Raw genomic sequence first — 27,461 nt, 5'->3', positions numbered from 1 at the left:
CAAGATATTTTCCATTTTAAATCCGGCTATCTTAAACGGATGGAGTTCCTGTGAGACTCTTCTGAGGATCTAAGTGACCTTTTCTTTCCTGGTCCCTTGATGTTTGACAGTGCCCAGAAGTGGTGGGGAGGTCTTTCTGCATCCTAGAGCATCCTAGTATGAAATCCCACCATAGAAATTTACTATTTATGGGTCAATTAATTTATCAAAAACTTAGTTTCTTTCTCTGTAAAATGAGAATATTACTCATTCTGACTCTAAATTTTACTGCCATGATTCAACTAATTTTTCATCCTAGAACCTTCCTTGATATCTGGTACCTTCTCACTGTGGAACATCCTTTGGTAATTCTGGTCTCATTTACCATTGACAAATTCTTTCTAGAATCTCCTTTTTGGAGTCTCTGGCTGGTCATGGTTTCACTTCTCTCCCAGCTCTGTTTCTGGCCTATGAATTTTGCTTTCATGCCTTTGCCCAGGTAACTCTAATTATCATGCTTTCTTTCTAGTTTCTTTTATATGTTATTTTTCCCCATTAGAATGTAAAATCCTTGAGGACAGAGATTATATTTCTTTTTTTGTTACATTTGTATCCCTAGAACTCAGCACAATTCCTGGCATTTAATAAATGCTTAATAAATGCTTATTGCCTTCTTGATCTTTCCTGGGTTGTTGTGAAGAAAGTGTTTATAAATGTTAAAAGTGCTCTTTGAATATGAATTATCATAAATTTTGAAGGTTTAACCTGGTTATCTTTAGGTTCAGGGAAGAAATCTTTATAGAATGAAATAACTTTAAAGGCAATGGTAGTTTGAATCCTGTATGACAATAATTTCCTGGGCTTTGTGTTTCTGGACAAATCTTACAATGTTTCAAAGTCTCAGTTTCTCTTTCTATAAAATGAAAATAGTAACAGCACACATTATTCCCACACACAGAGAGCAATTAGGTGTTATAGGAGATAGAGTGCTGGGCTTGAAGTTACAAAGACTCATTTTCATGGGTTTAAATCTGCCACTTACTAGCTGTGTGTCTTTAAGCAAGTTACTTTCCTGTTTGCCTCAGTTCCTCTGTAAAATGAACTAGAGAACTCCAAATGGGGTCATGAAGAGTCAGCCATGATTGAACAACAACAAATATTTCACAGTGTTGTGAGGATTAAATAAGACAAAGTATATTAAGTACTTCATGAAACTTTAAGAAAAGTGCTATATAAATGTCAGTTGTTATAATAGAAGCAGTATAAACAGAAAATATGGTTTTTGTTGATTCTTTGATCTTAATGATCATGACATTAGGGAGGTAATAGCATGACATGCAAGTGAATTGAATTTGAGGGAGGGAGGGCTGGGAAGTCATCTGAGTCTAGTGGCAAGGTATAGACTGGAGAGGGTCTTGGATGCAGTGGGAGATTTTTGGCTTTTTTTAAGCTAAGGTCTTTAACCAGTCTCAGTTTGACTGAGACAACATCCATTCAGTGATTCAGACTAGATAAGAAAGAAATGAGACAAATAATGGCCTTTTTTATTTAAGCAAAAAAAAAAGAAAGAAAGAAAGAAAGAAAGGAAGGAAAAAGGAAAAGAAAAGAAAAGAAAAGAAAAGAAAAAAAGGAAAAAAAGAAAGAAAGAAGTGTTTAAAATGGAGATAATAGGAATAATGAGAAGAACTCTGAATTCTTGTATGTGTAGAGAAGGGAGAAAGAAAAGTTCTTCCATTTTTGCCTTGTGAGTGGGGTGGGGGATTAATTTGGGTCTACTAGGCAGGATATGTGCCTAAAGGTATTTTAAATTCCATCAACCCAGCCTCATTAATCCAGTATCAGTAACTTTGATTAGTAATCTTTCAAAACTGTGGGCTGCTTCATTTCTCCTGTTCATTATACTATCTCCTACCACCCTGAACTATACCCTTATTATCAATTAAAGTAGGGAATCTTAGCCCTTTTGTGACACGGATCCTTTGGCAGCCTAGCAAAACTTATGGACTCTCTCAGAATCATGTTTTAAAATGCATAAAATAAACACACAGGATTAAAAAGGAAACCAATTTTATTGACCTATACTGTATATATATGTACATATATATGAGTGCATACATATTCGTATATGTATATATGTATATCTATCCATCTATCTTTCATGGAAGGCAGGGCAAGAACCTCTGCTTTAAAGTTTAGAAACCAAATTTTAAATTTCTTCATAACAATTCTGTGAACTACATAGTATATTCATGTTGTTCCCTTTATTATGGAGGAGTCCAAGGGCATAGTGCCGTGGTCATACAACTGGTAAGTGACAAAGCTGGAACTCTTTACATTAAGTAACATAATTTAAATAATTAAAAAAGATAAAGTTTTAAAATGAGGTCTCTTGACTTTTGATTGCTTGATTCCATGTCTTCTCTGTCTCTTCAGTTCAGTCTCTTATCAGTAGGTATTAAAGTGTCAATTTGTTATGCTTGATGGACAATGCATTGACTTTTAAATTGAATCTTTTGAAAATAATTCCTTAACCCAAAAGAATGAAATTAGAAGTAGGTATTCCAAGCAGTGAAGCAAATTTACTTCAAATACTTGAATCAGATTGGATTTTATACTGTCCCTCAATCCCATTGTTTCTGACGTAGGGTCAGCCCTTAGTAAGGGGATGTTCTGGTTAGAGGTAAAATAATTTAGGAATTAATTTTCAAATCTCTAAACATTCTAGGGAGTACCCTAAAGTTAAACTTGGAATGGAATGACAACATTTGGAATCCAAATATTTTAAAAATATTAATAAATGTCACACTAAGAATCCTTGCTAGATGTTACAAAACTCACCACAGCTTTTTTCTTTTTTTTTTTTTTTTTTTTTGAGGGGGGGAATCAAGAAGTTCAGGAGTCCCGAGCCAACTTTGATTGTCTTAGAAGTTGCTTCCTGCTTTGAGGAGAAGTCTCCTATATATATTCTATGACATCCTGGGAAATAACTAATTCAATCTTCATGGAAAAAGAACATTAAAGGGGCAGCTAAGTGTAGGTGGTACAGTTGATAGAGTACCAGCCCTGAAGTCAGGGGGAGGACCTGAGTTAAAATCTTCCCTCAGACACTTAACACTTCTTAGCTGTGTGACCCTAGGCAAGTCACTTAACCCCAATTGCCTCAGCAAAAAAAAAAAAAAAAAAAAAAAAAAAAAAAAAAAAAAAAAAAGGAACATTAAGAATTCTACTTATTGATGTTAAAATATTTTATGTTACTTAAGTTCTATCTTCACAATCAGTTTATAAGCCACAGAAGAAAATCAGATGCTTTCCTTTATTAAAAGAATTTTGGTTTTAATTATTAGATTTGATTATTTCTAAAAATTAATCCATTCTTCAAAGATAAAGAGCTGCTACCTTGAGGATATTGGTAATTCCAAACAATGGGTTTCTAGAATATTTTAAAACATGCTAATGTATAAATCTCCTAATAAGACAATTTCAATGGAAATAGCATTTCTTTGGACACACAATTTTCTCTATATTTTAAAAATGTTACTTTATTGTTCTATCTTTTAAGTTATTTATCTGGAGACACAAAGATGGTGATAACCTTAACATCTCAGAGGATTCTGCGATCAGATTCTGATTTGAAGTGCTCCTGCTGGAAAGAAACAAGCATTTATTAAGCACCCATACTGTGTGCCAGGAACTGTGCTAATTTACTTTACAATTATTATCTCATTGATTTTCCTACCAGCCCTGGGAGGTGGTAGGTGTTATTATTCTCCCCATTTATAGATGCATAAAACTGAGACAAAACAAGGTTCAGGGTTTGCCCAACCAAAGTCACACAACTAGTAAATATTTGAGGCCACAATTTGAACCCAGGTCTTCTAGACCCAGGCCTGGTGCTTTATGCACTATGATGCCATCTAGCAGCTTAATAGACATAGATACACATATACATATGTTTATATTGCAGTAATATTTCTTCGTCAGAAATAATATTTTTCTCCTGAAGGGCTGATTGAGGAACATTTCTATAGGTGAGAATCTGAAGTCTGATTGAATATCTTGCCTCTTTTGAGTCTGCCCACAGAGTAACCCTATGCTAAACTTGTACATAATGTACAAGCTTCTCAATAATTTAGAGCTTATGCTCAGTATAATGTTCTTTGGTATTGGACAGTAGTATGTTTATGTGCTCTTAAGGTCTTTTTTCATGTTTGTCAGTGCTAGGGACACCCATCTCTGATCATAAGCTTCATGGGTACAAATGTCATATTTAAATTATTTGTATGTTGGCCAGTAGAGAATCATGTGTAAGTGGAAGCTTAATAAGGATCATAAAATTGTACACAATATGATAAAATACTATTTACTAAATGTCCTCTGAGATAAATCTGGGTCCTCCTCCTCCCCCAAGAAAGGACTAGTTAACAATAATAGTGATATCATAATGTATTATCAATGGAAAAATAAAGGAAGAAATGAGAGAATGATGCTAGAAGTCTTAGAACTTTCCTCTTTACTACCATATTTAATCAATGATTACTCACTAAGAACTAATTTAGAAAGTGTGAGCTTCTTAAGACCAAGGACTGTCTTTTGCCTTTCTTTGTATCCCCAGCCTTTAGCACAGGCCCTACCACATGGAAGATGTATACTGACTAATTGACTGACTAATTTATACCTCTATTTGCCCTTTTGATAATGTTGATTGTACAAGTAATGGGATAGAGCTCCCATGGTCTGGCCCATAGAAGAAAGTCCCTGTGTTATCCATCTATCTCCACACTTAAACAACTCTGTCAACACTGCCCTGACAGAAGGATAGGTAAAGTATACACTATGGATCAGCTGAGTCTTAAAGGAAGCCAGGGAAACCAGTAGAGGTAAGGGGGGTGGGGGGCAGAACATTCCAAGCAATGGGACCAGAGTATTGTCTTTTAAAAACTAAATGGTTCAGTATAGCCATATTGTAGAATGGGTGGAGAGTAACATGTAAGAAGACTAGAAAGGTCAGAAGGATAAAATTATAAAAATAATAAATCCTAAACAGAAGACTTTGTTTTTGATTGATGGTCACAATGCCAGTAGTCTTGGCATTGGAAGGGAGGCTAGGTTGGAGCAAGGAGAGGTTTAAGGAAAGGAGACTAGTCACAACATTAGTCCCATAAATAGGTATAAACTGCTTCAACAATCCTCCCTCACTGAAAAAAAGAAAAAAAAAGAAAAAAAGAAAATCTCTACTTCGGCTACTATATTGAGATTCAGTTCTGGACATTATCATTATTGAGTGGGCTTTATGATCTAGGTATGAAATATTCTTGGCAATCTTTTGTATCATGATACTTTTTTTTACATGACATAATACAGTTAAGGTGTCTTGTCAACAAACAGAGAGAAAACAAAGACTCCTAAACTATTTGCTCAATTGTAAGAAGGGATGGAGAGCATCACTGTAACTAATTTCTAAGCCCTTTTCATTTGGTGGGGAGAAAAGGTTATATTTGAAGGTAAGGGGTGCTGATAGCAGTCTCATTTGCAGTACTATATTTCACTTAGCCTTTTAAAATTATTTTACACATTTCCAAAATATACCAACTGAATGCAATCCACAAAGTGGATAATCCACATACAGCTAAATCTAAAATTATCTTTTTTATTTAGCTATATAGGCATGTGTTTTAAGTTAAGGGGGTATTACATATGTCTCCTGGAACAATAATATTTTCATAAATAAAATCAGAGAAATGATGCATTTCTATCAATCACCAGACCCTCGAATATAAGGACTTTGTATTCTGACTATACTGGTAACTCTGCTATGTCTGTGCCTTGGTTTCCCCAAATATAAGACAAAGAAGTAAACTACAGTCACTTACCTTTATTTACTGAGTTGGCAATAGATAAAGACTTAAGTAAGTTTCTTCTAAACTATAGTATAGTAGTTGAAGAGACATCTTTTCAAAGACAATCTTTTAAATTTTTTCCTGCTCAACTCTATGATCATATGATTTTTATGGTTTCCCACATGCAGAGGTGCGTGAATTACATATATTTTGAATGTGACAGTTACCTCCTAGAAGAAACAATTTATAAGGGGGAAAAAAACCCACCATGATGTTTTGCAAGGACAATAATAATAAGAGGTATTATGAGGTGGTAAAATAAGGAAGATGTCGATTCTCAACATGCTTTTCAAACATACTGACTGTGGTGTGTGACTTGAGGTCACTCCAAAATCTTACACTTCAGAGAAATTGTCTATCTATCTGTTGATAGAAGGAGTTTCCTGACCAAAGAGCTTCCTACACAGATGAAATCTAAGGTCTAGATAAACAAACAAAAAAGTTAGATATTAACATTCTATATAGGATTTCTTTACATCCCTTAAATTCTGTTAGATCACTGGTTTTGTAACTCTATTGTGTCAGAAATCTATGTGTAAGTGTAAATGTGTAAACAGTAAATGTGTAGTAAGTAGTAAATATGTAAGTAGTAAAATGTTAGTGATTATTGCTATTCAGTTGCACTGGACTCTGTGACCCCATTTGGTTTTGTTTGTTTATTCGTTTGTTTTTTTGGGGGAAGGGCAAAGATAGTGGAGCGATTTACCATTTCCTTCTCTGGATCTGCTTTACTGATGAGAAATTGAGGAAAACAGGATTAAATATCACTCTCAGGGTCATACAGCCAATAAGCGTCTGAGACTGGTTTAAATTCACAAATATGAGTCTATCTGATTCTAAGTCCAGTTTCCATTGTGCCACTTAGCTACCCTCAGTAAGTGATTGATAAATACTGAATTAATAACTGATCATTGAAACTCTATAAGGGTATTTCAAACACACACACACACACACACACACACACACACACACACACACACACACACACATATATATACACATATATATGTATATAAAACCTCTCAATTTAAAATATGTAACTCTTAAAATAATAAGTACACTAAGAAATAGTCCACAGGTCATATTTGGAATCCAAAAAATGGAGGTTGGTATTTGTGAAGTGTTTTGAGGGTAGCTAGTTGATATTCCTGATTCATCATGCCAGAATGCCATCTCATCTCCTGACTCATAACTAAAGTTCTTTCATGGCTACAACTTACTCTTAGAAATCTGCTGTTGGCATATAGTACAGAGGGAACCTGACTTCATTTAACCTGTGAGGTTTAACAAGACCGTAGCCTCAAGGTTGTAAAGCTGAGCCACATCACTATCTCAGGTTTTTCATGACACCATAAACCACTTGAGATTTATGATGTTAGCAGATGCCATTAGATATGTATGTGCACAGGTGTAGCTTGTAATTAGTGAAAAAGGCAAACTCAGTGTGTATGCATGTATATATATATATATATATATATATATAATTTTTAAACACACACATACAATAGTTTAAAATTTTACAAGGGATACCTGTAAATTTGAGCCATTCATCTGCCTGAAGGCAGAGTAGGCTAAGGTGATGGTTTCAGTCCCTTAGTATGAGTCTATTTAGAATGAACAGCTATGTTCTGTAGAATAGAAACTGTGTTTATTTTGACAGTGTTGTGTGCCTGTGAAGAAAGGGCTTAATATATATAGTTGAAGTCTTCCATAACCAATGAATAGTCAAGATAGTCGATGGTATTTAATTCTTTATACTTTGCCTTAATTTGAAAAAAAAAAAAAAAAGTACTGGATATGTTTCCTTCATACCTCAATAAAAAGTCCTATCAGTACAGTTATAATTTAATGGAAATCATTGTCAATAGGAAATGTCACATACATTTAATCTTCAAAGCAAAGGCAGGTATTGTATAGGTGCCTCCTCATAAGTTTATCTAAATATATAATTGTTCTTGCCAAAAACTTTCATAACTATTTTTTGATGATTTATCTGTATATGGATTTTGAATTCTGTAACATGATGTTATAGTAATTTTATGAATTATAAAATTATTAGCAAATAACTTAAACATCTAATATATAATTTGTTTAATATTATAATTATTAAATTTTTTAATAAAGCATTGGTTTAGTTAAAATGGATGTTAGTTTTAAAGCAGCCTAAAAGCCACTATCTAATAATCTATTAGTTATTATGTACTGTTTAATAACACTTCTAAAAGTATAGATAAAACTAAAACAAGCTTGGTCTATTTTTTAAAGGAAACATAGAAGCCAAAATAAACACCTTTGCAGTAATAATTGAAAATTACTGGTTTTGTTGGGATAGAGGAATTACTTCAATTGTGATATAAAGCAATGCAGTAGTACTTGCCTTCTAGAAATAATTATATAGTGATTATTTTCAAAGATAAACAAACACACAGATGTGCAAGTATATTTTTAAATTCTTAATTTGCAATATATATGTATATATATATTGCATTATAAATTAATTTAATTATGGATGGAGCAAAAACATTTGTATTAGTTTACTTGTAGAAGCTTCTAGTAAGTTCTAATGGATGATATGCCTTTAACTTAATACAGAAAAATTACTTGTTCTACTGGAATCACTTCAGTGTAGAGTGCCAAAGTGCCTAAGTGGTTTTTGAATAGTGCTTATTTTTGTAGACATTTCCTTGATGAATAATTTTGATGAATAAATGATGTGATTAAAAAAAAAAGACAACCATAAAAGAAAATATTTTGGATTTTAATCATATTGTGTGAAAGGCCATTAGCCAAAGTGATCCTAAATAAAAAAAAAATCAATTTATTTAAAAGCTTATGTGAATGTATATATATTTATTTACCTGTACAACCAGGTTAATGTTAGAAATTAGTTGGCTTCTCTGGATATTAACCAATTGGGAATTCTAGCTTAATAACTATATAAAGTAAATATAAAGTAATGAACCAATTTCTATAAGTTAGACATAAAATAAGAGGAAGTTTGACTATAGCCAAACCCTGTATAAAATGTAAGTGTGATGCAGGTTTCTTATTTGACAAATAAACAGGAGGAAGAATGATCAGAATATGTATAACTATGCATATAAGTCTCATGTGTTGAAAGAAAGGACATATAAATAAAAATATACTCTATGAAATATTCAAAATGACACATAATAGTATTGTTGATTACTAAATAATATGCTTGGGGGGGCAGAATCCCATGATAGGGGATTCTAAGTCTAGAATCATCTGTTTTAGTAATAATCACTTGAGCTTAGACAGCTTTGGAAACCTACTTCTTTCTGTTTTCGTTCTCCCTTTCTTATTTTATATAGAAACCCTCTTGAATAACACTAAATATTTTATATAGTATCATCTCTTACTTCATGTGAATTGTCTTATGTGGTAGGAGGAACAGATAGCTTAGCTAAGTTCTAGAAACAATGATAAGAAATCCTTTTTAGTTCTTTTTCAATCGAGTTAAAACCAATGACAGAATTTTCGTTGCAGTTTCATTGATGTTCTATGTTTTAATAGTTCCTTTATTTAAAATCTATTCCCTTAATTAGCATTCATCATTGATAAATAACTTTTTAATCCAGACTTTAACATATAAACAAAAATTTCTATATTATGATTTTAATAGAAAAAAGGCCTGTTATCTATTCAGTTGATTATCTCGGCATTATAATATAATGCATATTTACTGAATGGTGGTAGTCTCTGAACTCTGGGTAGGAAAGTAATCTAAAGTTTATTTTCCTCTGGATGCCATATAAAATGTATATGCATATATTCATATGTCCATGTGTGTATACATATATATGTATATGGATAAAGCCTAATCACTTCCCACTTATGTTTATCCCTTTGTTTCTCTTCCCTAAAATAGTCATGAAAGGTTAGTATTATAAAGGTTAATTGCCCAAATTAAGATCACCAATTGATAATCTAGCATTTTCTAGTATGATCAATGTTACCTTGAGAATTTCTCAATTTTATTGCTTGGAAAATGTTCCAAAAGTGTGTATGGATGTTAAGTATAATGTTCTCACAGTAAGAAAATAGAAAAGGGAGGGGAGCATCTGTATTTAATAATGTGTATTATAGGCTCTATGAAGCAAAAGTATATTGTTGAAGCTCTTTGGACTTTTGGGATAAACTTAATTGGGATAAAATACTGATATGCTAATGTTTAGTAGAGAGATAAGAACAATTCATCTGGAGCTATTCTGGTCCCACTACTAATCATATAATTGAACAGGTTTTTAGAGAATATTTGAAGTTCTCATTGTCCCTAGTGCGATTACATAATTAGTCAGTTTCACTGTATAATAAAACCTAAAAATGTGTGTGGAGTAGTAGTATGGCTCAATTTTGAGACATTTTCATTTTTAAATTTCCCAATATTTGATTTATCTAATATCTTAATTGAAAAGCATCTCATAATTTAACTTTTAAATATATTTTCATTAAGTGATTGTGTCTGAAACATTAAACAAAACAATGGATATTTAGGTGAAGAACAAAGAGACTACTTTATGGCCATTTATTAATCAACACTATCTTAGAGAAGAAAATCCATAGGCCTAGTTCTAATAAAGAACACCTCTTTACTTTTATCCACTTAATATCTAATATTGCTTCTATGTATGATACTTTAGTCACTATGTAGTTTCAAGATACTTTGTTTTAGGAATAACCAAGTACCAGAACAACTCTCCCCTCCTTCCCCCCCCCCCAACAAATGTAGCCTTGGAAAGAGGATCTTTAAAAAGTTGTTTGGAAAAAATCCCTTGCCTGATCTAGTAGTCCAGATATGTACATGTGCATATATTTTTTATATTCTTTTTAACAATTGTTAAAATCCAAAGCAGTTACTGAGAGACATCATCATGCTTACTCTGCTGAACCCACTTGCAGAAGGACTCCCACACTGTCTCCAGCAGAAAACACACTCCAGATATACATACACTCAAGAATCACACAAAGGCAGGCATACAAATGCTCATGGAGACTGACAGACTGCTCTCTCTCCCTTCGCGCCCCCCCCACCCCCAATCTCTCTCTGTCTCTTTCTCCCTCAACCTTATATATACTCATACCATTCCCCAGCCCTCTACTTTCCTCACCCCCAAATCACGAAGCACGAAGACCAAATAAACACACACACACACACACACACACGAGGTGTGGCTGTGGAGAAACCCACTGCCTCCATTGGTATCATATACAGTGCCAATTTCAGGGGGGAGCTTTGACCTGTATGCCGCTGACCAGACTTCAATGCTGGCTGCCCCCTAGGCTTTCTGTAGCTCGCTTGCCCTCATTGGAGGCTGATATATGAATATGCAATAGCTATTTCCCCAGATCCCTTCCTTCTTCCTTCTTTTTGGTTTCTCACTCAGCCGCCAGGCGGAAGCGAAGAGCTGCACTTTCCAACTGCTCTAAGAGCGCGGCTGTCTGGGGACTGGGAGGAGGTGGAGGAAGAGGAGACCGAGAAAGAGACGAAAGAGTGCGAGAAGGAGAGCGGGTGGCTTCGGGAGAGGAAAGGGTGTTTTGGTGGGTGGTGGTTAGAGGGAACCACCGCCGCTGCCCAGGCCAATCAGAGAGAAGCGGAAAGAGGCCAAGTACGCAGCCCAGTTCTAGTATCGCCAGCCCGATCTGCAGAGCGGAGCCAGACCCAAAAAGGGGGCGGGGGGGGGGAATAGAGAAAAAGGAAAAAGAGAGGCGAGGGAAAAAAAGAGACAGCACTACACACACACATATAACCCAGAGAGCAGCCTAACTAAAAACAAAACGAAACGAAAGACACCCCCCCAAAAAAACCCCCAGTAACACCAACTCCCCCCCCCCCCCCATTAAAATAAAAGAAAACAAAAACAAAACAAAACAAAAAACCGACCACGAGCTCAGCCAGTCCTGGACAGAGTTCAAGTCAACCACCAAAAACTACTTTCCAGCACTGCAGTGAAAGAGGAAGGAAGCCTGGAAATTCGGAGGGACTGAAGGGGAGGGGAGGGGTCTGCCCACTGACTTTGACTTTTACCGCCTTTTCCTCTCTGACCAAGAACTCTCTTCCTGTTGTGATATTGTAGAAATAATAATAATAAATAATAGTTGTCTGCTACTGGAAATTAAAACAAAACCAAAAAAAGCAACACAAAATCAATCCTTTAGGAAAGCATTAATCTCTTTGTACCTGAGAAATGGGAAGCCAGCGGCCTTGTATCCTGTTAGTGATTAAGAATCCCATCCATTTAATGCATTACAACGCGATGGTATGTGGCATGGAGATTATATTGTATTTACTTTTTTTCCTCCTCCTCCCCCCAGATTTTTCTTCGGTGTATGTGTGTGTATTTTATCGTACACCTTCCTTAAATGCTGATATCAATTCTGTTTTGCGGTTGCGATATGTGGATTGCACATATATGTTATATGTAATTGCGTGTGTTTAGATGTATTTGTTTTTGGCAGGTTTTGTATATGGGTTACACGTTTATGCCAGGAATCAGTGGATGGGAGTGTTCGTCCAAAAAGTGCTGAACTTGGCACATTTCCTGCTTCAACTTCCACCTTCCCCTTTCCCCCTTTCCCTCCCTCCTCCCTTCCTCCCCCTTCCTCTGGCAGGCAACTATCAGTTAAGCCCTGGAAAGGATTAATGTGTGAATGTTACTTTAGTTATACCTTGTAGCCAGCTCGCTTTCTCGCTTGTTGCCTCACGGTTTCCTTCTTTTCTCTTCTATTTTAGGCACAGTATTTCTCATGTAGGCTGCCCACTTTCACTCCTAATGCATGCCTTTAGTGTGGAAGAGAGAGGGAATTATGAAGGGAAATAGCATTATTTGGTATATGGTTTTCTATCGACATGTATTTTAAAGTTTCATATCTAATGATGTAGTGTCAAACTGTAGTGGTTTTTTTTCTTTCTTTCCTTTTTCTGGGTGTGTGTGTGGGAGGGGGCACTAACATAATAAATTTCTTCCTCCTCCCCCTTAATATTTATTTTCACCCTGCTGTTTTGCTGTGGGATTTTTTTTACCCTCTCTACTTAAGTCTGTGTGTGTGTGTCTGTGTCTGTCTCTCTTTTCCCTTGTCCTCTCTTCGCCAGTATGTCTGGGCCACATTTTAATGCACAATATCCCATCCATTAAGTTGTGGTTGAATGCGGAGTGTGTGAGGACTTGGCAGCTCTCAGGTTGAAGGGGGCGGGGAAGCCAGCTTCGACTTTGACACAAGATGCCGAAGTGGCGTGATCTGAATTATTATTAGGGCTGTGAACATGGCCATCTTCTCCTCCTCCAGTTGGAAGAGCTGCCATCGAACTTGAGACGAGACAGACAAGATCTCCAAGTTTTTTTTTTTTTTTTTTTTTTTTTTTTTTTTTTTTTTTAAAGTACAGTAGCTGGCAGGGAAAAGGCGCCAAAATACACAAGATTAACTCTAACTTTCTTTGAACTGATCTCAGAGCACTATTCCATGTAACTCTAACTTTGGATAAGTGGGGGGAAGTTAACTTTTGAACCCACGGTTGAATAAATATTTGTCAGCCCTAAAATGGAATTAATCCCCCCAAGTAATGTATTTATATTTATGTGGTTTGGGGGAAAATATCGTGTAAATAAGTGTGTATGGATCAGTCAAAGGAGCTCAAGATTTAATCAATATCACAGTTAGTGCATTTACTGTATGCAGGAGAGTGGATTTCAGTCCATTGTGAAGCTGAGAAACTGACCTTTATGCAGCCTGAGTAAAAACTGCTAAGAGTTGTGAAACACAAAACGTTGTGGTTTACGGTTTTACATTTGAGGTTTGATGTTTTCATTTAATGGTCTGGAAGATGGGGAAAGCTTCAGCGCTGAAAAGTCCCTATTAAACCAGATGTGGACAAAGGTCAAGCACTCATACTCATTGATACAATATCCTGCAGATTCCTACTTTACTGATGGGTAGCAGAGGAAAAACTGCTGAATAGTAAAAGTATTTGAGTGCTAATTTTAATTTATCCTAGTGATAGCATTTCTGTCCACTTGAAAATGTTTTTTTTTTTTTTTTTTTTTTTTTTAAACTGAATGTACTGGGTTGTATAGCTGTGGTATTTTTTTATTAAAGCAAATAAGAAATTGAGTAGATATTTCCCCCTTGTAAAAGTGGAGAATTTAACTGTTTAACTTCCAAATTAAATTTTCCTATCAGTTTTCATCATTAATTTTAATTGTGCATATATTTAATTTTAAGAGTCAGACACATCAGTAATATAATTATAGGCTAAATGGTGATTTAAACATCTATAATTGTTTTGTAGGATTCTGATATCACAAAAAAGAGAAAATATCCATTTAATTCAGCTATTTGCTATATATTCTAAGTATAAAATACTTTAGAGAAATTATTCAAGGAAAATAGAAAATGTATTTATTGTATTTTTGTTTAATAAGTTGTTTCATTTAAAAAAAATCTCCTGTAAGATGCTCTCTTAAGTTTGAAAGTGAATATTTCTGAATTTATATCTAGTTCTGATTTTTTACTTACAATGACACCTCTAAAAAGGCAATTTCGAAGAGGGGGCCAGCAAATTTAACTGTTTAATTATTGTTTACCTTTCACACAGTATTTTTTTAATTACTTAAAGACTTTTGAGAACAGAGACCCAAACATCTATTTCCAAAAATCATATTAGTGTATTTGCTTGCTTATTTTCAAAGGTCAGAATGGCATATTTTAATGAAAACACACTGAATTAATTGTGGAAGTAAAAATATTCTATCATTTTACTGTAAAAGACTTAGTACTGAAACAATTATAACTCTTTCCAAAATAGTTAAGGTTCTTCAGTGTGTGTGTGTGTGTGTGTGTGTGTGTGTTGAATAAAATGAGTAATCAAAAGCAATTAGTTTTGAGACACAAAAGTAAAACTAAAATCTAATCCAAGCAAGAAGTGGAATGATGCATGGGAAAAGCTGTACGAAGATTTCTTTGGAGGTTCCGGAGATGTAATATTGAATTGGCTTAGCTCTTTACAGTAATGCACAGGGACTAATCATTAAGACTATCTTGAGAATCGGTTCAGAGTCTATGTTTGGACTTTCAGTTTGTAAATAAATGTGCATAAAATGTAGATATGGTGAGACAAATTATATATAACCCCCCATATATATATACATATAGTGTGTGTATATATATATATATATATATATATATATATATGTATATATGTATATATATATATGTATTAATCATGTGTATTTCACTCCTGGTATGTCAGCAGTAACATTATTAATAGAAATACTTTTTTTTTATTTAGCATTGACCTCAGGGGACACCAGAGAGCTCCCAGCTCCCAGTGAATGGAGGGGAGTCCATGGATATTTATTTATCTTGATAGTGCACAGTGCTAGTAGTGAGAAAAATAACTATAGATTGGGAAAGGGAGGAATAGGGTTAATTTGACAGTAATGGTTTAAATACTAAGAGAGTCAGGCACAATTTTGTAATTCTTGACAAGTTGTGACAATTTCAGTATTTTGTATTGTTTATATCTGAATTTTTGTCAATTGTATTTGTATGTGTCTCAAGAGATAAATTTATAAATAATACAAATTGCTGTTCAGACATCTTTGGGCCAAGAGGTGCATTTCTTATCTGTTCCAAGTAATGGAATGGATGAACAACTTTTTAGGTTGCTTCCTTGATTCAAAGGGTCATCTGTCTTAATCTCTCTCTTTCTGAATATATACATATATATGTGTGCATGTATGTATACCCATGTGCACACAGAGACAGACACACATATATGTATGTATATGTGTGATGGGTTTGTTTGTTTGATATCAAAATGAAGCTTAGCTTCCTTCTCATACCCTAAACCTGAAAGACATTTATTGGACTGAAAATGACATTATTATTATAGAAAAAAAAAATCTTTCCCTCTGAAAGGCACAGGATGCTTAACCTTCCTCTCCAGACTTTTCTGGGAAGATCTGTGAGGGACTGGATGGAAGGCAATCAATATTTGTAGTTATTTTGAGATGTCTGCCTGTAGGCTTAAGGGATCTAGTCTCCAGGAGGTCACTAAAAGGCCCCAAAGCTGTTACAGCTTGATTTTTACCTGCATTTGGGTGTAGGGGGGGGGGGGGGGAAATCTGTCACAGGGCATCAGCAATACCTTTTGAGATGAACAAACCTGTTAGTTTCAGAAAATATTCTACCCATACATTTTTTTTACAGGAATAGAGAAGAGGGAGAAATGTTTTTTTTTTTTTAATTTTAAGAAATATAGTAATCTTAAAATAAAAATTACTGTGAAGCCTGCTCACAGTTGCTGAATAGACTGCTTCAGTATACCATATCAGAGATGGTATACTGGAGCTATCCCATCAATTTCTTGGGTAGGCTAAAGTGTGCCAGCCCTGACTCTCTGTTTAACCCATTCAATATAGGAATGAGAGAAAACCAGAAAGTAAAGCCCCAAAAGTTTCCAGACATCTTTGAAGAAATCTAGAGAGATCCTTTGGAAGTTTAAGAATAATATGAATCTTTGAAAAGGTGGGAGTGGAGCAGGGAAAGGATAAACTATTCCTTTCACTTTCCAAGGTTCTTGAAATAATTTGTCCCACTTAACCAAATTCATCAGCCCCTCTTTCTGAGAGGTTTTCTGGTCAACTATTCCTAGAAAGGTCTAGAGTTACTTTGGCATAAGTAGGTTAAGAAAGAAATGTAAATTTTACTGGTAAGTTACCTATCTACCTGTCTGGGGTTTTTGAGGACAAAGAATGGAGTCAAATAGAAGTAGCATAAAGTACAGACATCTAACAGTCTCTTTCTCTTCCCTTCTCCTTATTATCTTTTTCCTACTACACTTTTTATTTCTTCTCTATGTTCCCTTTCCCCTGCATAGGAAGCCCAATTTGGCAATGGAAGTAGTGAGTAACAACACTGTTACCACAGTCACCAAGCCTTATACAACTACAACACTTCAGCTTTTAGAATGTCAGATGAAGATAAAGCTGAGGGACATTTTTGCCCCTAAACGATGCCTCTCTTTGGGTGAGGAACAATACCAGTGGTTAGTGGTTCTTACCTGGAGCCTGGCACGAAGTCCTCTGTGCTGCTTCTGCTGCTGGAGTTAACTGGAATTCCTGTTGTTGCTGCTAAGTCAGGGGTATTCGTTCTAATTAATGGTTGTAATCTCTCTTTGGCTTTGGCAACTTTTTGGATGTGATCTTGGTTTGAGGATGGTAAGGGGAAATATTTTCTTTGGTGATTGGGGGTGGGGAGAGAACTGCACTTCAAGGAGAGAATGGATATGCTTGTAGAGAAACTTGCCTAATTTTAAAGAATAGGTCCCCCCACCCCCATTCCCTTTCTCTATGCCCAAGGATAAGGGCTTGTTCACAAATTTGTAGTTGTGAGGGAGCTTGCTCTGGGTGCCAGTGTTTTCACTAGGTTTGGTGATGTGTATATGAGCAAGTGAGAAATAGATGGGGAATCATTTTTTAAAAAAGATTTGATGTCATGATTTGGGTACAAATCCAGACATTCAAAGGGATGTGTTCAAGGACACTAGTGAATTTATGCTAAAGGGAACATCTTTTGTGGAAAATGAACTCCAGTTAAATTAAATATTTTTTTCAAAGAGAAATCCAGTAGGGCCAGCGTCATCAGCTTTTTTTTGGAGTATATGGGATTGCAGAAGGGAAAGATACCTAAGAAAATGTCTAATGGAAAGAGATTACTGATAAAGAATAGGGTAGATGGGCCTTAGGATTTAAAAAAAAAAATCACGGAGTAAAATTGATTCGAGCTAACCCCCCTGCTTTTTATTACTTTCATCAATATATGCCATCAGCTTCTTTATTACTTTAAAAAAAATGACTAAAAGGAAATTAAAGTTGTTTGAACGCTTTACATATGATTTAGCCCGCACTGTGGGCACTTCAGCAGTGTATGCTCATGGTTTCCTGAAGGGTTAACTGGCTGGAGTTCTTGTAGTTTCCTCTAATTTACCTGTATAACAGGAGAGCCCCCCTTCTCCTTGCCCCCCTTCCCAATCCCCAGTGCCTTTCTTCTTTTGCCTCCTAAGTTTATAGGGACTGCAGCTGGTAGACTTGGCAAGCTCTCCTCATTAAGAGCCCTCTTTGAAAACGGGCTGTGTTTGAGCATTTCCCTAATGAGGACAGGACGGGGTTAAAAAGTGACCATTTCATGGTTGACTTGAACCTGCCTACTTTTCTTGATGTGTCGTTGTGAAATGCTTGATGTGAATAACTCCCACTTGGAAAAGGAAAAAGTCACTGGTTCCTTCAGGACAGCTTGGAGGGGGGGAGGCGGGGGAAGGGGAAGAATAATGGGGGCAAGAAATAGAAAGGCGGAGTTGGGGGGGTAAGGAGAAGGGGAAAAAAAGATTCCAAGTACCTAAAAAAGAGTAAAGTGAAATGAGGCTGTAGCAGTAGCGGCAACGGCAGTAAACGCTGCCTCTGCGGGCTGGGCTGCTCTCGGCTCTGTACAGCGGGGACTGGTTGGGCAACGAATGCCCGGGGCTGGTCCAACTCTAGAGCCTCCAGTTCCCTCTAGCCTCTAACTAGGTTTAAAAGCATGGGTGGAGGAGGCATTTGCTTTCCTCCATTGTCTGAACTATTCTCCCTTCTGCTTCTGCATCCTTTCGCGTTTTGAAAATTGCTTTTGGAGCGGAGAGGGGTGCAGCTAAGAGAAAGAAGGGAGTTCATGGGATAAGCACCTCCCGGGAAAATATCCTAAATAAAGTTCATTCACTCTTATCTCTAGTGAGAATCGAGTCTTCAAACTCGGGGTGGTGGTGTATGGAAAGCTATTTTGGAAGATTGAAAACAGACCCGAGAAAGGAAAAAGCTGCTACTGGGGTCGACATTGCCTCCGGAGCTCTGGAGACACGCGCGCGCGCACACACATACACACTCACATGCATACTCTGTCTTTCTCTCTTACAAACACACTCTTTCTCCACCCTGGGGCGCGAGGGGTAAAAGCTCCGAAGCCGCGCCGTTTCCCCCACCCCTCTTTGCACCCCAGTAGAGAAAAGGGGGAGGGTGAGTTCGCTTCCGTAGGCGCCTCGGGCCCCCGGGGGTGGAGACTCGGTGTGAGCCTATGTAGTTGGGTGGAGGAGAAGAGGAGAGGGGGAGGGGATTGTGGAGAAGAAGGAGGAGGTGGCTCCCGGGCCCCGTCCTACGGCTTTGAGCGAGCAAGGCCACGTGCAAGGGGCACCCCGGGGGAGGGCGGCAAATCTCGGAGAACAACCGCTTCTTGCAGCTTCTCCTCCGTTACCCTAAGGCTTTAGTTTGGAGTGAGGGAGACCCCAATAAACCCCCTCCTCACTTCAGTGAAGACCTTCCCTCTCCTGGCCTCCTCCCTCTCCCGGATTCTTAAAGGCGCATAGTTTATGGTGAAATACATAGGGAGAGAAAAGGCGAGAAAGTAGATAGACCCCAAGATGTGCCTCGTCTTCTGTACTTTGAATCGTAGTTCTCTAATTCATCCACCAGCAATATCGCCTACCCACAATGTAATCGAACGCTGGATTTGGAATTTAGATCTGACTTCAAATCCCGCCTCAGACGCTATCCTCCCAGTACCTCAGTTTACGTATCAGTAAAGAAAGATCGACTCCCAAGGCCTCTGAGGTCCCATTTAGCTAATAAAATATGATGCTTTTCGGCACATTCATTCACTCTCTTTTCTTTTCTGATCTTGCTACCATGTCTTTCCCTTTTCAATCTATTAGCCCAATCTCCAGACTGAACCCCGAACCTCAAGGGTGCCAATCAGCTACCCTACTCCATATGTGTGAATTTTCCATTTTTTTTTTTTTTTCTTCCTTGGAGCAGAGACAGGGCTTATTGCCTCTCTCTCATCTCCTCGCTACCGCACAAATCAGCGCAGTGAAACCAAAATACCCGTTCCAGGGCGTGTGTTTCTGTATGTCTGTGTGTGTGCTTGCGCTCGCGGCGATGTGGGGGAAGTGGAGATGGAGTAGAGGGTGTAAGGTTTGGCTAAGAGGAAGAGAGCTGTTTGTAAAAAGTCGTGGTTCTGTATCAGTATGAAGGGGGAGAAAAGAAGGGGAGGAGAAGGAGGGGGAGGGGAGAGAGAGAGAGAGAGAGAGAGAGAGAGAGAGAGAGAGAGAGAGAGAGAGAGAGAGAGAGAGAGAGAGAGAGAGAGAGAGAGAGAGAGAGAGAGAGAGAGAGAGAGAGAGAGAGAGAGAGGTGGGGGCGGGGGTATGTGGAGAGGCTGGTGCAAAAGGAATGTGCGTTTGCAGGAGGAGGAGTAAAGCGATGATTGTGTAATTAAATAATAAAACAATCCTTAAGTCTGATTTGGAGAGAGCTGGAGCGGGGTCCAGAGGGTGTAGCCGGTGAATTTTTCAACTTCCAAGTTTTGCACCAAAAGTGTGTGTGGGGGGAGTGGGGGAGCCCAGAGCAGAAAACGGAGTTAGAAGAGAGAAGAGAAGGATTTATCGTTTGGATTTTTCAAGAAATCATTTTTATTACAGTGGGCGTTGGGAAGCAAGCAGCCTCTTAGCATTGCCCCATAAGACACGGAGAGGAGAGTGGTGGAGTCCGGGGAGGCTGAAGAGGCGGCTGGGGCTGCAGCATCTGAGGCGGCGGTGGAGGCGGCGGCAGCAGCAGCAGCAGCAGAGGCGGCTGGGACTGGAGTTGGGGCTGGGGCTGGGGCTGGGGCCGGGGCTGCGGCTGCGGCTGCGGCTGCGGCTGCGGCTGCGGCTGCTGCTGTGCTTGCGAAGAACTGACGGGAGATTGCGTGGTGCGAAACATTTTCCGCCCTTGGGATACACGCACACACTTGCCCCCCTCCCCCTACTCCATACACTCGGTCTCCCTCTTTCCCTCTTCATCTCTAGCCCCCTTGCGCGCGCGCTCTATCCCACACGCGCGCACACACCCTCGCAAACACACTCACTTACGCACACACATACATACACTTACACTCACGACCTTCTCCTAGCAAAGTTTCGCCTCTGATCACTCCTGGATCTTCCTGCATTGCTCCGGACTATAACCTTGAACTTTCTCAGCCTGGTGAAACGTCCCTCTCCCCAACCGTCTTTCTCCTATTCTTAAACGCAACTCACCACAAGCAACAAACAAAAACCAAACCAATTTTATCCCTCCCCGGTTCCCAACAAAGACATCAAAAACACAAAAAAGAAAAAAAAAAGGCAAAACAAACAAACAAAAAAGAAAGTCCCCAAATCCCGGCCGAGACCCAGCTTGCAGCAGCAAGTACTACAGCAGCAGTGGCGGCAGCAGCATCGGCGGCGGCGGCGGCGGCGGCGGCGGCGGCAGCAGTGGCAGCAGCAGCAGCAGCAACCACCTCCAAGACGGCTACTGCGCAGCGACAGCCAGAGGGTTAAAAGTGTAGATTGGATTTCACCCCGGGAAATCTAGCTCACGAAGTGAACTTGAATCTTTGGCTATTTAAGGAGGACTGGGTTTGTTGTTAAGTTGTGGTGATCCAGGGCAGAGCCCCATCCTGATTGATCTCATCTTGAGTCTCACATGACCGTAAAATGAATAGATGAAGTTATTGCTTCTGGAGGCTTTTCTTGGGGGATCTCCGGAAAGTGCGTTTTAAGGCGAAGTCATGATGTATTCGCCCATCTGTCTCACTCAGGTATAACTAAACGAACGGTTTTGTTTTGTTTTGTATTATGAACAACTATCTGAGCTTAATTGAATGAACAAAAAAAAAAAAGGTGAAAAGTTTAAAAAGTCATTTTTGGTTTGGGTGGGGAAGGGGGAGATCAGTTTTTCTAGGATCCAAATGCAACGTGGAGATTAATCCCGGTAGGGAAATTGGGTTGTAAGAGAATTGAGATCCTTTAAGGGAGGAGTGCCTAACCTCAAAGTAAGGAAAATGTGCACTTGCTCCTTGAAAGTGAGGGAAAGGCCACTTCTGCAAAATGTTTAAGTATAGACTAAAGGGTGAAATGAAGAAGGTAGTAAGGGGAATAGGGAAAATTGAAGGGAGAAAGTTTTAATTACCCAAGAAAGAACAGGGCATGAAATGCAGCAATTAGAATTAAATTACCCTCTTTGCAAGCATGCTCTTCATTTTGGCCTTTAATGATACAGAGAGTTTAGGGGGACATGATTTTTCTGTGTACGGTAAACTAACATTGACTAATGTAATGTAGGATTCTTATTAATGTAACCGATATGGAAGGGAAGTTGACTCTTTTCTTTCCCACTTTGGTGGATTCGGAAAGTCTTGACTACACGTTGTATAAAAAGAAAATGTTTTAAGTACCTTAGTGATAAAGACACCTTTAATTCGAACCTATGTAGTTGGCATTGATGGTTGTTTTGGGCCCTAATAGCTACCATTCATTTCAATAAGCTGCTTCATTTTGTAAATTTTGCGGGTGTATCATGAATGCATAAAATAGTTTAGAAAAATGTAAGTAAGCTAATTTTGTTTGAAAATATAAATATATTCCATATAAAATATCTTGATTTGGGTTTAACATCTTTCTGACAACATCACAAAATAAAATACATATTTTATACTTTTTTTCAGTTCTAGAATTTTAAATCAAGGTCATATGAAAAATGACCCCACGGACGTTGCTTTTAAATACCTGCAGGGCATTTGTCATTACTTCATTAAAAAGTAAATACTAATCCCGTAGTCGTAGATCACATTTTAAGCAGTACATTAAAACTCTGAAGCTGTGGGACAGTTTGCAGGAGTTTTAATGCTGGCCCTTTTAGGAGAACATTTCATAAACTGTTAACTGTTAACCACTTGCTTTCACATTGGCATACAAACCAAATAGCTAAAGAAGTGAGTAAATCTTTGGGCGTGTTAAATTAAAAAATCTAATATTATTATGATGCATTTGTATAATGGACAAATGATTAAGATTTCAATTGTTTGACAATTAGAAGCCATTGTGATTCAAAAGGATTGAGGCATTCATAAATTGTGAATGAAGATGAAAACAATGATAAGGCTTATTCAGTGATTGGATACAGTCCTGTAGCTTTTTGGCTGACACATTTTTTATTGTTTATATTTTGTTTGGCATCTGAGTATGATTGACTTAGATATGGATATTTTCAGCAAGTTAACGTGTCTTTATTTTAACAAAACTGTGGAAAAGAAGGTTGCTGAGCTATTTGTATTTTGAAAGTTATATATAGAGTCTCCTCTCACCATCAAGCTCAAAGAGATATACCTTAGGTGTGTGAATTACCTTTGTTATAAACTATCATCATCATTATCATCATCATTAACAAATACATTCTTTCTGAGGTAAAATAGTAACAATTCTTTAGTACTTAAACACATGGGTAGATATCTGAAATGTTGCAAGTAATACAAAGTAGCATGCATTTTGTATTTGCACCCTATGCATGCTTAAGAAGTGCTGCATCATTCATCTTCACCTGCAAAGTGTTGGTTAATTGTCTACATTTCTCATATTCATATTAGCTGTTTTTTTTTAGAAATTGTTATCAGGAGTTAAATTTAAAGATTCCCTACAAAAGTTTATCAAAATAATTTTAGCTTAAACTTAAGCTCAGAGGAAAAATTGTTTAGCAATTTCTTGGCATAAAAAATTGTGAACATATATAAGTATATATTTATATATTCATGCAGTTGTTATACAAGTACTTGCAGATATGTACTCTGTAATATATATATTTTTGGCAGCTTGTTTTTTTTTTACTTTTTTGAATAATATCTTCCATATTGTCTTAATAAATCTATTTTTAGGGTTTGAGGCTTATGTGATGAGCAACTATTTTTGGAGGTCATGTTTAATAGAAGTCTTAAGTGTTAAGTTGTAGCAAACATTAAAATGTTACAAAAGTTAAGACTTAGTAACTGTTTTGGTTTTATATCACCATCTCTTTTATGTTGGTAATGGTGCTGAATGTTTATATCAAAACATTTTCTAAGATTTATAAACACAAATTAGAGTAGATCATTTGCTTAGTAAGCACTTTTTAAAAAAAGGGACAGCATATTCTATGTAGTAGGGTACCTGTTTTTTTAGCACTCATCTTAATTTTAAAGGCACTATTGTTAAAAGCTGATGTTCAGTAGTTTGGTATGCTGCTTTATTGGTACTTCATACATGCCGAGAATATAAAGCAGACCTGTAAGGAAAAATACAGTATGGTTGAATATGAGTTAATGTTTCCTTGTTCTTATCACAAATAATATTAAACTATAATAATGCACTGTTTTCTAAGAATATAGGATCCAATTATTATTTTTCCTTATGTGCTTTCAGTTTTTTCTGATATAGTTTTTTTAATAATTTTCTTTTAAACATAGCCGATTCTTTAGAACTATCCGCCCTTGCCCCCCCCCCCCCCCAATTGTTGAAATTTTCTTTCTCCATTCTAGAAAACCATTGATTTTCTTAAAGGCAAGAAAACTGATTTAGGGAAGTGAAAAAAGTTTTCATATTGAGTTTATAATGTATGACCTGCTTCCTTCCTCAATCTTTTATTTGATAATGCATTTGGGAGTTAGGAAAAAAATGGAAATTGTAAAAGATTCAAAGTTTAAAAATTTTTTTTTTTAAACCAGAACTGAGAAAAATGGCCAACTACTGACTTGGATTGTAAGAGTTAAAAATTTAGATATTTAATTTCTCAAATTCTTCAAATATTTCAAAGTAACTTGCATTTTTGATTGAAATGAGAATGCATTTTGTGCAACTGATCCATCTAATGGGATATTTGAAAGTCTGTACTTTAATAAATCACTTCTGTATGTGTGAAGACAGCTACTTATGATCCACATTCATGTCACATAAAATCATTAAAAAATATATTGCCTCTGACAATGTTACAAACCAATCAAATGGAGTAAATGGCATTTTAGTCATGTTAGTGGAGAAAGGTATATAACTAATAGCAAGTCTCCATTTAGAATCATTTATGCCTCTTGTCAGGCAGTGTTTCATTTGAAAGGAATCCAGATAGACAATGAAGCTCTAAAAGATAATTAATAAGAGTGGTTTGAAGGCTAAGAAAGTTTGCCACTTTTGTGCTTAATTCTTTTCCCCTAATATATTCCTTATAATCATTTTTGCCAGTGTCATTTTAAACATTTTCAGAATTATTTTTAAAAGTTTGTGCTTTATGTATATCTGTAAAGTAACATCATCCAGGAAACATATGAATCTAAAACTTGTATCTTCTATATTTAAAATAGCTTATTAATTTTTGACATTCATGAAAAGATTAACAGTATTATTCATACTTCAGTATTTATATTAAAGTAATTTTAGTAAAAACTGACTGTTATCTCTGTATAGGAAATCAAAATGTTGCCAAACATACCACTTCAGAATATAAGTATTTAAGTATTTCTGCAATGCTTAATACCTGTTAAAATAACACTGCGCACTTTTAAGTGTGGCAAGTGTTATGTGGCAGAGGAAGTTTCCCTTAACTCTAAAATTCTTAAGTTAAAAAAAATCAAAGATGATTTATTAATCATATCAATAAATCATATGCAAAGGTGAGATTTGCAGAGAGTAAGCTGTAAAGAAACATACAAGTCCAAGTTTCCCTTAGAAGCTTTCACTTAGCATATTTTTCTTAGGGGAATAAGAAAACTTTCTATAGTTACAGTGAAAGCTAAAAGCATGGCATCAGAAAGTGTATGGAGATAGGGAGGTCTTATCATGGGCTGTGGTTGCTCAGAGCAGGGCTGCCTTCCCACACAAAGAACAGATTGTGGTTAACTCTTTCCATGTCCTAGTTTTATGTGCTTGCATAGTAACTGAATTGTTCAAATCTCTGCTGGAAACTCCTGATCAGTTTAATGATTTCCTCTGTGGTACTTCATGATGCTTCATGCTGTAATGTAATCATCTGCATCCTGTATTATAAAATTTTGATTCCATTTTTCTTCTGTTATGTGTTTTAAGGCAATACATGAAATATTTGATGGGTACATTAATGACAGTGTGTATATGTGTATGTATGTGTGTGTACATATGTGTGTGTTTTGAGAAGTTCATGTCCTCTTCCCCCCCAAAAAAAATCTCAAGCATTTTCAGTGTCTAAATGGGCTAAACTAGTATTTAACTATTCTTTACTAATGGATACTATTAATAAATGTTATTTAAAACTTGGCTGATTAATTAATATGAAATTTTTAGGACTTTTTTTGTCATAGTCATTGGCTGTACTTTCAGAATTTTTTACCTAATGGAATTAATCAGTCTGCTGATTAAACATAATTCATTCCACATTTGTCAGGGTGGCTACCATTAATCCATAAACTGTAACTTGGGATATAGTCACTTAGAGAGAGTCAGTTTGTGGTTTGGGTTGACAGTATAATCAATTTGACCAAGAACTGTTGAGAATGTCTTAAAAGTAAAACAGCTTTGGTAGATACTCTGTCACCAGATCAAGATGGAGGCCCCAAATTCTATTGTTGTAAATTTTGAATTTTTGCATCTATATTTACAGTGAGGATTTATAGGTTGGGAAGAGCTTTTCTAAAAGAGGTATACAAGGCAGGAAGTAATGAAAAATTGAATAGTTTTCTATTCCTGCAATTATTTTCCCCTCACCCCTAGTCTTCAACGGAGGCAGTAACAATATAGAAACCTATAGGCAATCCAATGAATTATAAGTGAGAGGCAGCTACACTGTATTTACATGTATTTGCACACATGCAAATGTTTAAATATGGTAGAGGAGTAGCATAGATTCTACAAAAGCAGTATTTGACCAGTGGTGCACTCCTAATGTCACTCTGTCACGGTGTACAGAAACACAAAGAATGTTAAGTTTGTGCCAAGTTGCCATTTTTCATTGTTCACCTCAGATTGATTTTTAAGGGGTTTAGAATAATTGCCACACTCATGTGATCAGTTAACAAATTAACTGACTCTGTGGGGCTTCAAATCCTATAGAGGAAGCTGCCGGAAGATCATTAATGTAATTTTAGTTTTCAACTTCATAAACTTTTGTTTCACAAAGTTGGCGGGTGGAGGAGGAGAGGGGAGGGAGAACATGCAGTGCTTAAAATATGGAAACCTTTGGTTTGGGCCTTCTCTAATCCATGCTTTATCTTTTACTTAACTTTCTCTTACTGTATTACTGGTTTCTGTAGTTACCACTACTGGAATGGGACTGTTTCAGTGTTGGAATGTTGGACGTTTGATAAGAAAATGGATCAAGTTTGATGGCGCATGCTCTCTGTGCCACCAGCAGTCTCTTGCTGAGAGCATGCTCCAAAAGCGGGAACTGTGTGGCATTACACTGAGCATGTATATGCTTTGTGTTTCTGTGCCACAGAGAAGAGAAATGAACTGTGGCATCATCGCTCCTGCCTCCTGAACAGCTCTCCTCAGATTTTCCAAAATCTTAGTGTGTCCTTTGTACAATGGTACTGCCTAGTATTAGCTGATCAGTCCAACATTTAAATATTAAATAGGATCCAAGCACTTTGGTCAAGCTTTTTTGAAGAATATAATCTGAATGGCATGGGTGGGGGTGGGGATGAGAGCAGGGGTACAAAATAAAACCTTCATTTGTTTAAAAAATTATC

The 27,461-nt window shown here is 36.8% G+C and overlaps 1 protein-coding gene and 1 long non-coding RNA gene across 17 annotated transcripts in view; one reads left to right on the top strand and one right to left on the bottom strand.

Moving 5' to 3' along the window:
- LOC141551365 (uncharacterized) overlaps nucleotides 1-17,072 on the bottom strand; it is a 132,789-nt gene extending 115,717 nt beyond the window's left edge. The window contains exons 1-2 of the long non-coding RNA XR_012484844.1: nucleotides 16,960-17,072; nucleotides 12,567-12,678 (exon numbers count right to left, since the gene is read on the bottom strand). This is a non-coding gene — a long non-coding RNA (uncharacterized LOC141551365). The remainder of the gene's footprint in view (nucleotides 1-12,566; nucleotides 12,679-16,959) is intronic.
- The window catches only part of NFIB (nuclear factor I B), a 270,801-nt gene continuing 260,332 nt past the window's right edge, over nucleotides 16,993-27,461 (top strand). For 7 of the 16 annotated variants that reach the window (XM_074282920.1, XM_074282913.1, XM_074282922.1 and 4 more), the window contains exon 1: nucleotides 21,402-21,539. In XM_074282920.1, coding sequence (XP_074139021.1) covers nucleotides 21,510-21,539 — 30 coding nt within the window. In that variant the 5' untranslated portion in view covers nucleotides 21,402-21,509. Of the gene's footprint in view, nucleotides 17,117-21,401; nucleotides 21,540-26,963; nucleotides 27,300-27,461 lie in introns of those variants that run through there. The other 9 variants (XM_074282919.1, XM_074282918.1, XM_074282911.1 and 6 more) reach the window with 5 other exon arrangements.

Source organism: Sminthopsis crassicaudata, chromosome 1 (genome assembly GCF_048593235.1).
Source record: "Sminthopsis crassicaudata isolate SCR6 chromosome 1, ASM4859323v1, whole genome shotgun sequence".
In the NCBI taxonomy this organism is placed as follows: Eukaryota; Metazoa; Chordata; class Mammalia; order Dasyuromorphia; family Dasyuridae; genus Sminthopsis; species Sminthopsis crassicaudata.
This window is presented reverse-complemented; position numbering and strand designations above follow the sequence as displayed.